Raw genomic sequence first — 12,117 nt, 5'->3', positions numbered from 1 at the left:
AGCTTAGCTATCTGATGTATCAAAAGTTTTATCAGTTTTATCAAATGGATAAATTCATCTATGTATGCCTTATTTATGGTAGGAATAGAATTCACTGTTTTGAAGTTTGTTCTTAAGTCCATATTTTTAAATTTTAGCTGTCATCTTGAAAAGATAAAGTAGCTTTATGTGGAAGATGCTTCTATAGATAAGTGTCTTATTAATAATTTATCTTCTTATTTTGGCTAGGTTCTTCTGGTAAGCTCAGGTACACTACTGGGAACAGTGGCCAGATTTCTCCCTCCAGCAGACAGTCAGTGAAAGCTATTGCAAATAGTAATTCTCCCTTGACAACAAGGCATCCAGTGAAAACAGGATACCCATGTTCTGGGAGTACTGTTCGTAGAATCCAGTCTCCAACTTGTTCAAGCATTTCTTCACCTACTGGCATTGCCACGAATGGAAGATCTTCTAGTTCAGCTCCTGTTCCTAGGAGCATCCCTACTAAGTCACGGGTTGCTAGCACTTGCACTCCTACTTCCACAGTTTCCAAGACCAAGCTTTTGCAGCCATCAAGAAGGTATGTATTGGTTATTTCAATTAAAGATAAAAGAAGCATAACTTGATGTTCAAAGTCTTTGTATTAGCAAGGACAACTGCAGCACTAATCGGGAAAACTGTTGAGTTCATTTTTCTCTTTGAGAAAAGGAAATGTATCACTTTTAATCAAGATATGAGAATTTTGTTTAAAAGCAAGAACTTTCCAAACCCCTTCAAATAAATGGCTTGGCAATTAACTTCAGTTTGGATAATTTCCCTAACCATCAATATTCTGTCAATTTGGAATTACAATCGTCAAGTGCTATATTGACACCAGGTGTTCTCTACCATAGCTACCCTTCATTGGCTATGATACTGCAAGCTATTTAACATATTGAGGTTCCAAATGCTCTGAATGAATAAGTCAATCTCTGACTCTGTACTTAGTTTACCCCTGGCATGTCTTGCGCATCCTCTTAAAGTGATTTGTTTTTGACCATGACAGAGAGACAAAAAATATCAAGGGGGACATTCGCACAGACCATTATGAATTCTTACATCATGTCTATATTTTCGGATTTTTTTTTGTACATTGGTCCAACTGCATATTCTTGAAATGCAGCCTTCTGGACCAAGCTATTTAAATGAGAAGCAGCCTGTTAAAGTCGGCTGATGCACTTTCACTTCTCTTAAAAGGAGTCAAAAAGGAGCTTTATCTCGGTAGACATGGTGATCTTGAGAGTATCCACACAAAAATGTTACTTGCCAAAATAATATGCTAATTTGACAGTTTAAAAATATCAAAGTACTTGATCAACTTTGTGCTCGCCATACTAACTTGCAAAAGATTTCCACCTGTCAAAGCTATATTTTTGCCCACTTGTTTTCAGCCATTATTGCCAACATAGCAAATAAAATTCTGAAGGTGAAGAAATTGAAACGTCAGGGTGGGGAATGAAATTTGGAAATGGCAAAGAATGCAAATAAAAAGTCAGGTAATTGGAGAATACTCAGATAGTCCTGCAATAGACCCATCGCCAGCTGATTTGAGATGGATAGACATAAAAGAATATATGTTCAGGTAAAAGGAAGGGGAATGGGGATAGTGTTTTGTTTTGCTCATTTAACAGACTACATACTAGTTGGAGACTGATCATTGCCAGTTGATTCCTATCAGTATTCTGGGCACTCCTGTTGGTTTGCTTCAACAAAGTGTTTGTTTTTGTGAGCTTGTCTGGGTGTTCGATTACATGATTTGGAACTAACTGAATTTCCCTTTATTATCAGGACACTGCAACTCCCGAAGACACACAGCACTGTGACAGAAGACAAATGGAAAGAAGGCTGTTATTGAGGAAAGCCCAAAGATTCACAAACTGCTGGCACCTGATGAAGTGAAAGCCCAGCTGGCTGGGCAGAAGTCCAATTTAAATCAAACGAGAGAAAAATTCAGTTTCTGGTAATGAACAATATTTTGTAAAGACAGGTTTTAGACGTCAGAGACTGTCTGTGCCAGGATTCTGCCTCCTGGGCTCCTGTTGATTGCATCATCAGTCCAGTTATATGAAGTCAGATTGGGTCATGTAGGTATCTTTAAATCTAGTTTACATATTTATGCATTGCAAATCCAAACTCTCCAAACTGATCTTGAACTTGAGGTAAAATTATGTACTACTCAATCTTTTAAATAGCGAAGTCAATCACAATTTGTTTTGATGCTTTAACATCTAATTTCTTTATCATTCCTTTCTTAAATCAATGCACAACAGAAGAAGGCAAAAAAATGAGATCAGTGTTTGGAGATGTCTGTAGTTGCCAAGTGCTTGAACATTCCTTTGCTCAGTTCTATTCAAAGGCTTGCAATTTATTTAAAGATTGGTTCATAAGAGCCACAGCATTGTTTTTTTGTATGCGGTAATGTTGCAATTGATCAAACCATATTGCATGAACATTAGGAGTCTATCTTTCTCAAGTACTTGTTGCATTCTGCAGGAGCAGCTGAGAACATTGTTCAACTTTGTAAGTTGAGTATCTAATATCCTTACAGCGCTCCAAATGTTTAACTAAACTTGCCTACTCCCTTAAGGCGGTGCTTACCAATAATTTTTTTTCAACAAAGAATCCATTTTAATGACTTGTGGTTCAAGTGAAAGTTTGGATGTGGGGATTTAGGGGGTATGGATTAATGAATGGGATCCCACATGGTGGATATTTATTGGTGGGGTATAGTGTTTAAAACTGCTGAGAAAATTTCACACTCACTTTTTATTGACTGTGGTTCAGAGGCATTTGAGCCTCCAAACAGGCCACGAGGGCATGTCTACCAACAGGAAATAAAACCAGTTAAAAGGGGACCTTAAAGCTGTCAAAATACAGTTCACGTTTTGCAGCCACCTTTGCCTCGAAGCTTGTCACCCCAAAATCTTGTGAACTCACTAGGTGTCAGTTTGGAATGTCCCTACCCCACGGTACAAAAACATACACCCAAGCGTGTTGAAGTGAAAATTTAACCAGTATTTCTTGTGATGTGGTGCAGTAAGTTTAAAAGTTTCAAGAACATTAAGTTACTGATCCTGTCAACTACTCCACTAAATCTACTGTAACATTTGAAATGATGTAATAGATCCTGTGTTCTGTGGTGGTGGTGATCAATTGCTGTTAGTTATTCTTCCACAGTTTCCAGCTACTGCTAATTTGCCTGCTGTACCAAAAATCAACTGACTTTTTTTTTACCTCGTGCAAAGATACTGCCTGTGCACAGAAGGTCAAATGTCTTATGTTTGCACAGTGAATGTTTGATCTCTGGACATCTTTTCAACTGAAAGAGAAATTGACTGCATTGTAGTTGCATGGCACCTGATGTGAAGTTGGAATGCTTCAGGAGAAGATGAATTGAGATAACTCTTGTAAAACCTAGAATATTTGATTGGGAAAGGGTAAAGAAAAAATCAGCCCATCAGTCTCAATATTTCTGTATGAAATTGAAGTTTTCAGTTAATTTAAATAATTCCAAAAGAGAACATTTTGAGCAGTAAGTAGTCTATAGCAAGTTTCAATAATAAACTGCTAAATACAGGTACACAATCCTTTATCCAAAATCTTCGGGGCCGGTTTTTCGGATTTCAGAATAAATGACACTTTCACAGTGAAATAAAAAAAAATTACCGAACAGCAGACCCATGTGTAACCAGTACAAGTGCTAAGATGCAGTTGACGCCTGCCAGTGCTGGGCCATGCCATCATGTCACATTTGAGTGACGTGAGTTGAGTTTGGTCACCTGTTCGCACACCAAACAACCTTGATATGCAGAAAAAAACTTTACAATAAAAACGCCGGATTTTGGAATTTGAGATAAAGGATTGTGTACCAGTACTATACTTTTAAATTAGCAGTATACCCCATTTATATACAATTTACCTGGTTGGTTGATTCAATTACTCTATTTCTTGGAGTGAGAGAAAGTATCAGTTACATACTGGTCAGCAGCAAACTGGTTGAAGTGTGGGATTGAATCTTCAAAATATGTTTCTTATGCAACTAATCCCCGTAAGTTAGTAGTAAGGTCTGTGCTGTGATGTGAATTTTACAATTGCCATTCTCAAGCAGCTGATTTACCCAACTAGCTTGTTTTGAATTTTAGTTCTTAAAGGACATTATTGAAGAACTTTTGAATTTGTGATTACGGAGTCTTTATAAGATAGAAGTGTTAACAGTCTGTTTATATTCAGTTGTAGACTAGCATGAAGTCATGTATGTGTTTTTATTTCCTTCCTATGCCAGCATTGATTGGGTAAGTGTCAAAGGCATTCCATTTGAATTTCTTTATTAAATTAAACTTTTTGAATGAAAATTTCTGAATGTTTTATCTTTTTGATGTGCAGCAATTACGAGACTTGTTTTTATACCCTCAGTTGGACTTCCAAATTTTGATATACTCAGTTTCTGACTTAAATTCCTTTGTATTGATGGGAGAGTGAGGAAACCATTGCCACCGCAGTAAGCAAAATAGCTTTGTTTCCATTTATCCTCTGATCTTGCTAATGTTGGAAGGAAAGGCAGCATTATTGCCCACGTGCCAAGGTTGGATTGCAAGGCTTGTAGTGGGCCTTTTCCTTTAACTGTTACAGTTCTTGTGGCATTCTGTCACGTGACATACGTGGGATCTTCTAAGATATTGACTGAGCATTAGTAAAGGAATGGCAAAAACTCTTAAGACACTACGGTGTTCCATGACATTGTGTTTATCATCTGTCATAATAGATGTTTAAATGGGCATTGTGCATAATACACCAATTCAGCAAAAAGTGCGATTATAACACAAGTTTTCTTTTGACGTTCTCATTTTCACTGTGCAATTCTTATTTCAACAGCAAACCAAAGATTAACTATATCATAGCACTATAATATTTTTAGACTTAAACTCATGGGCTTCTTGCTCTAAATATATTTTTTGATCATTATGCCTATGTAAATCTGATCTCAACTGTTACCTGCTGCATCTCTAATCAGCACGTTAAATATTAACAGGAATATCTATCCTGCTCCTCGGATGCTGTCTGCCCTGCTGTCCTTATCCAGCACCACATACTTGACTGATCTCCAGCATCTGCAGTCCTCACTTTCTCAGTTGATTCAACCTGTTGCCAGGATATTGTGGCTATTCAGTATCCCAATTCCATTTGCCAGCCTTGATTCCATATCATTTGTATGAATCAACATGGAATTTGCACTCATTTGTATGAAGAGCAACATAATAAACAGTACCAGAATATTGCCAGCCTGTGAAATCGTGCAGGTCAGCATCAAACCATCTCTTTTCTATTGACTTGGTACTAATCGATTCTACAATGTGGAAGTCAGGATGGGTCTGTGACGCACAACCAAAACAAAAATGCATATGTCTGATTTTCATGACCACTTGAAGCATGTACTTCACATGTCATGAACTGTTATAGTAAATGTGGTAGCAATATGTATGCAACAAACAGTGAAAAGGCAATGTGAAAATCACCAGAATTTTTTTTTTGGTGGTATTGATAAAGAATATCAATTAATAAACTGGTCAATTAATTGGGAATAATTTCTCTGCTTTAAAAAGTGTCATGGGAATTTTTATATTTGCATGAGCAGACAGTCGGAACATTTTGGTTTTACACTTCACTTGCAAGATAAACTGGTGTTCTGTCAGTCCTGCAATGGCTTGTCAGTCTAGATTTTGGAACTCCAACCCCAAAGTAAGACTTGAACATTACACTTATGACACAGCCAAGAGTGCCACCAATCTGAATCACAGAAAATTAAGTCTGTTAAACTATTGTCAGACATTTTCCTGCATTTTTCTAATAGTACATGCCACAAGCTATCCGTAGGAGTTTGCTCTCACTGCCTCATTAGAAGCCAAACTGTGGATCGGCCTGCAGGTTGTCTCTTGAAGTGATGCTATTACATTTGGGTGCACTTGGAGACAAAGGATGATTCTGTCTGCAGTGGCTAAGGAGATGGGGCAAAGAGACTTGTGTGTGGGCTTTATCTGTCCATAGTATCAAATTTCTGACTGTACTAATTTTTGTCCCCTCCCTCTCTGTATTGGAATTAGAATTGGGGCTGCAATTACATGGAACAACTGTGCAATGGCTAAGGTGTCTCAGGAGAGCTAACGCAAAACAAATCAAACTTTGTACTCTCAAAATGTTGCTTGGGTTAAAGGGTGTTATGTCAGAGGTTTGGCTTTATGGAGATGAAGGACCAATATCTCTGAAGATTGCCTCGACTGCTATGCTGAAATAAAACTTTACATCATGGAAAGTCTTAGACATCCAGAGCCCATGGCTGCAAATGTGATGACGGCACTCTTTTCTCATCTGGTGCATTGTAGGTATTGTTAAGATAAACATGGCATATGAAGGATTTCAAGTACCATCCGATGATTCAATGTATTGGAAGTTTGAACAGTTGGGCCAGTGACCATTTTTCTTCAGAGTCATAGCTATATTTCCCCAGGTGGAGGGAAATCATTGATCATACCCACATGGTTATCAAGACTTTATTCGCAAACAGGTGATTTTTCTGAACAGGAAGTATTACCTAAATGCTAACATTGTCTGCATCCGCTTGTAATGCAGGTTTGCATATGGGTTTTGGGAAGCTGCCAGGCACCGACATCATTAGACAACCCTAAAACCCTCCATTCAGGTCACATGAATGGCATTCTGGTTGGCTCAAGGTTATACCTTTTTTAAATTTACTTATTCATGGATGTCATTATCTGAGTCGGTGTTTATTGGTTACAAGGGGTATTTATTACGATATCGTCTCTGAACCCAGTGCACAATCCCAGAACATCTCTATTTTTTAAAAGAAAAGTGGACCAGCTTTACTGTGTGCTGAATGTCCAAAATTTGATTCTGGGTTGTCTGTTTTCTGGAATGCTGTTTGTCCTGTACTTGTTGATCATTTGTTACTTAATTTCCTTTTAACCTACAGAAGTTCTTATGTTTACCTTAGTGTTTCAGCTCCTTGTGACAGATATGTCTATTCTATTTCAACTACATGTGCAGTATTATCACAATGAGGATATGCAAAGGCAATCTATGCACATCCTTTGTACTGACTCTCTCCAATGACCCACGAATATCGCTCCTTATTCAGTGGAGGATGCCATGTGTTCTTGTGACACAAAGAAAGTGACTACTACTATGAACGGGTTTCTTTTTGTGCAGAGCATTGTGCTTATCTGTAAACTCGGTTATTCACGCAATTTTTTCAACTGCTGAAGCAATTTCCCTCTTGACAGCAGAGACTAGGTATCGGCAAGAAAGAGCTTTTGTGAGACCTCTCCTTCGAGTCAGAGGCACAGCTGTCAGTACTTTTGTTACCTCTTGCACATCTGTGCTGTACTCACCATATTATACCATTTGATGCTTGCAGTAGGTTTAGTTTGATTTGATTTATTCTAGTCACACGTACCTGAGCTTTGTTTTGTGAGCAATACAGGCAGCTCATAGGGTGCTTAGAGTATGACATGCAAGCACAATGAACATTAGCAAGTTCCATGTTATTGTAAGTTAGAGTCCATTCAGCAGCCTAATAACTGTAGTGCAGAAGCTGTTTTTTTTAGATTAGATTACTTACAATGTGGAAACAGGCCCTTCGGCCCAACAAGTCCACACCGACCCGCCGAAGCGCAACCCACCCATACCCTACATTTACCCCTTACCTAACACTATGGGCAATTTAGCTTGGCCAATTCACCTGACCCGCACATCTTTGTGACTGTGGGAGGAAACCGGAGCACCTGGAAGAAACCCACGCAGACATGGGGAGAACGTGCCTGAGGTGGGAATTGAACCTGGATCTCGGGCGCTGTGAGACAGACTGCTGTCTGTCTGTCTTTAAGTAAGCATTACTGGAATGGGACAAATTGGCAGCCTTTCTGTAGCACTGAGAAGTATTATGCACCTGGATCGTATGCTCTCTATGGTGCATCTGGAAAAGTGCTGAAATTCCTAAGCCAGCTGAGGAAGAAGAAGAATTGTTAGGCCTTTTTGACTGTTCGATCTATATGGAAAGTCCAGGATAAGTCGTCAGTTATAGTCATTCATAGGAGCTTGATACTCTTGCCCCCTCCACCTCAACTCAGTTGATGTATAAGTCAATGATCTGTTCTTTTATTTTGCTGGTGGTGAGACCAAGCCCTCTATCTCCTCTGTATTCTGACTCATCATTGTTGGATATCCTTTATATAAACAGGAATAAAAAATAGATAATTTTATCACAAAATTACAAAACAGCTTACAAAAAGGAAAACTTAACATTTATTGCAATTTTACAAGGGTGAGGAGACCCTAAACCCTACTGTTCAACCAGTTACAGGTAGGTGAGGATAACCCTCAAATCCCAGTTCCACTTATGAAAAGAACGTGACAATGAAATTTGTATATGTAACAATACTGTTACATACAAAAGTGCAGACAATACAGACCCAGCAAGCCCTTGTCCCTCCCACACCTTCAGGCTCTCAGTCCACCCCATGCCCCTTCCAGTTCTCGGTCTGCCCTGATACACCTTTTGACCACCTCTAGGACAGCCCATCCCCGGAACCTGCGAGGGGTGACAGCGGTCAGGACGGCCTACCCACCTTCCGGTTTCACTACCCACCCTCAGCACCTTTCGACCATCTCCAGGATAGCCTGCCCGGGGTGACAGCACTGAGAACGGCTACTCACTTCTGGCTCTCAGCCTGCCTCTACGTATTATTGGGCTCTCACCCACCTGGATGCACCTTCCGGCCAGTGGGCTATCTTGGCACACCTTCCAGCCACCTCTAGGACAGCCTGTCCCCTTCCCTGGGACGACAGTGTGCACAGTAGCCCACGCGCCTTCTGGGTCTTGGCTGCTCTGATCCACCTTTCAACCACCTCTAGGACAGCCCGTTTTGATTACCCCTTCTTGGGACGACAGCGCTCAGAATGGCCTACCCACCATCTGGCTCTCGGAGCGACTGGCACCAGCGTGGCCTGCACACTCTCGCTTTCAGGACAGCCTACCAACCTTCTGGCTCTTGGGCTGACAGCTTTCAGGATGTAAAAAATGAGGTCTGCAGATGCTGGAGATCACAGCTGCAAATGTGTTGCTGGTCAAAGCTGTCAAAGCCCTTCCTGATGAAGGGCTTATGCTCGAAACGTCGAATTCTCTATTCCTGAGATGCTGCCTGGCCTGCTGTGCTTTGACCAGCAACACATTTGCAGCTTTCAGGATGACCCATGAGCCTCCTAGCTCACAGTAAGGCCTGCCAGCCCCAGGGACATGCAAGACAGTGCAAGTGCTAGGCCCAACAAACACAATACAGTTAATTACTGAAAAAACAGTCCTTTCTGGTACGCAGTCCAAATAGAGTCTTCAAAATACAAGAGTCCATTCCCAGGAATAGGGTCCACTCCAGTCTTTGAGATGCATGGTCCAAAATGGAGTCCACTCCAAACTGCAGAGACCACTCCTGAAGGCAGCAAATGCACACCTCACAGCACACAGGTGTTGAGTCTCCATGGGGTCCTGGCCCACTCTCAGGACATAGAATCTTGTACAGGCAGTTAAGTCATAAGGGTTTGATCTGCTCCTGAAGGAAAGGTCTGCACCCAAGCTCTAGGATACTGCAAGTGCTCACCTCCCAGCGCGCGCACACATTTGGTCTTCAGTGGCCCAGTCCCAGGGCTAGGCCTCCCCACAGGAACAGCTCCTCTGGTAAACTGTATGTCTTCCATAAGGGCTCAGTCCAAACACCAAAAACACAGACAAAAAACAAAGGCTAAGCCCTACCACAAAATTAACATTGTCCTTTCCTCAAAAAGTAAAGAGAGAAAAGTAACACACAGGTTGTAACTACCAGCTCTGTTGATGTAGATGGGGGCATGTCATCCTCCTTTCTCCCTGAAGTCAATGATCTGTTCTTTTGTTTTGCTGGTGGTGAGACCAAGCCCTCTGTCTCCTCTGTATTCTGACTCATCGTTGTTTGATATCCTTTCTACTGTGATGGCGTTGTCAGCAAACTTGAATTTGGCTTAACAGTTGTGGGAATACAATAGGGGCCTGAAAACTTATCCTTGGAGGGCTTCCACTATTGAGGGTTATCGTGGAAGAGGTGCAGTTGTCTACCTTCTCTGATTGCGGTCTGTGGCTTAGGAAGATGAGAATCCGGTTGCAGAGGGTGGAGCAGATACCTAGGTCCTGGAGTTTTGAGATTAGCCTCGAGAGGATTATAGTGTTGAAGGCAGAGCTGTAGTCTGATGTAGGTGTCCTTGTATCCAGCTGTTCCAGGGATGTGTAGTGGTCGGGAAATAGCATCTACTGTGGCTCTGTTTCAGCAGTAGGCAAATTGCAGGGGACTGAGGTGGAAGTTGTGAATGTATCTGTGCTAATGGAGCGTGCACTGAGTTTAACTATCTAAAATTGGTATTCAAAATTCCTCAACATTGTGTGTAACTAAAGCTGTCAACTCTTCCTTATCTGTTGCTGGATCTTGACAGAAGTAATTGAATGAACAGCTATTTCAGTTTAATCAACCCCTCATGCTTCCACTTCCCTTTTTGATCAGGCCTTCCATGTGTGAAACTTGATATGGTCTGGGAAATGTCTTGCCGTTGGTGACCAATCTGTTTTACATGTTGTTGACAACTAGCATCACTGTCTATATGAATGGTACTCCACTTCCTGTGCATTGACTTTTTGGTATTATGAACAATTTTTTCTCTCCAAGTCCATCTGTGCACTCTGTCCCTGCGTTGACATAGCTGAACGGTTGCAGCACTATCTTAACACAATATTCACAAATTACTAACCGGAGGGTTCAACTCATCTGTATTAAATGCAGAGGGTGGAAATTATGTCTGGTGATGCCCAGTACACTGCTGACTAATTTATGCTGACCTTCCAGTTGTGCTTCTATATACTCTATTCATAATCATGAGACTTATTAATCCATTGTGAAGTGGATTTGGGCTTTCAAAACCATCTTGTCTCTATCTTTGTAACTACCAATGATTGAGGTTTGCTGGATGCCTAACACCTACTGACAACAGGAAATCTGTCCTTCGTAGCATGACCAGGTATGCCATTGAATCAGAGCATAAATGTTACTTCATGATTTTATTCCTGTTGCCTCAATTAACATAAACCCCTACTTATCTGGTCTACAACCTGCCTAAATATTAGTGTTTAGAATGGATGTTGGCAGTTTGTTGAGATACCATTAGCTACTCATCATCCATAAAGAGGCTAATTTCTCACCTGGCCTTAAATCGACTTACCCTCTAAGTGAAATGTTCCCATCAACCCCTATCCTGCTGAACCATCCAGCCAACAGTAGATGTACAAAACCGCTACTGCAAGTCTGGTAGCAATGGAAAGTTGTCCAGGCTTGCTTGTAGTTTACTGTGTCTCTGCTGCAGTTCATGTTCTAATGTAGTTAACCCATTAATATTGGAAATCACCCCATACATTGGGAATTTAAAATATTGACTTTCAAAAAAGTGCAAGATTCTAATTCCAACCCTGGGCCATTTTAGAACTGAATACATAAGAATAAGCATTTGTTTTTCCAAATATCTCCAAACTACACTTTGAAAAGTCAGTATATTTGAAGACAAAGCAAAGGTTGTTGCAAATCTTTTGATATTCTGATATTGTCATACCACTAATATGGGTGTTAATTTGTAGGAATGGCTTAATGTCTTTCAATTGCTTGCAAAAGAACATTTTTGTATTGAATTGACTGTCTTCTGAAATAGATTTAGGGAGATTGGACTAAGAACAAAGAAAAGTCCAGTAATTTGGAAACCAAGATATTGAACTTTCAGGACTAACTTTGTCCACAGATGTTGTCGATGTTTCAGCTCCAATGGGCTCTTCAGAAAAAAGATACTGAATGAATTTAAGAATAAAGTTTACTGCCTTTAACACTAAATTTACTTGTTTTTAATCTCTTTCCCCCACCCCCCCCACCCCATCTCAGCCTCAACCCTCTGACTCATCTGCCCTCTTGACTTGACCTACCTGTCACCATCCCATCTACTTTTCCCCATTGATCTTAGCCCCTTTCTCTC

At 40.6% G+C, this 12,117-nt stretch overlaps 1 protein-coding gene across 2 annotated transcripts in view; it reads left to right on the top strand.

Moving 5' to 3' along the window:
* zgc:66447 (SLAIN motif-containing protein-like) overlaps nt 1-4,319 on the top strand; it is a 40,363-nt gene extending 36,044 nt beyond the window's left edge. For both annotated transcript variants that reach the window (XM_060832707.1, XM_060832706.1), the window contains 2 exons: nt 229-559; nt 1,807-4,319. In XM_060832707.1, the coding sequence (XP_060688690.1) occupies nt 229-559; nt 1,807-1,873 (398 nt within the window). In that variant the 3' untranslated portion in view covers nt 1,874-4,319. The remainder of the gene's footprint in view (nt 1-228; nt 560-1,806) is intronic.
* Nucleotides 4,320-12,117: the final 7,798 nt, after the last annotated feature.

Source organism: Hemiscyllium ocellatum, chromosome 11, assembly GCF_020745735.1.
Source record: "Hemiscyllium ocellatum isolate sHemOce1 chromosome 11, sHemOce1.pat.X.cur, whole genome shotgun sequence".
Lineage (NCBI taxonomy): Eukaryota > Metazoa > Chordata > Chondrichthyes > Orectolobiformes > Hemiscylliidae > Hemiscyllium > Hemiscyllium ocellatum.
This window is presented reverse-complemented; position numbering and strand designations above follow the sequence as displayed.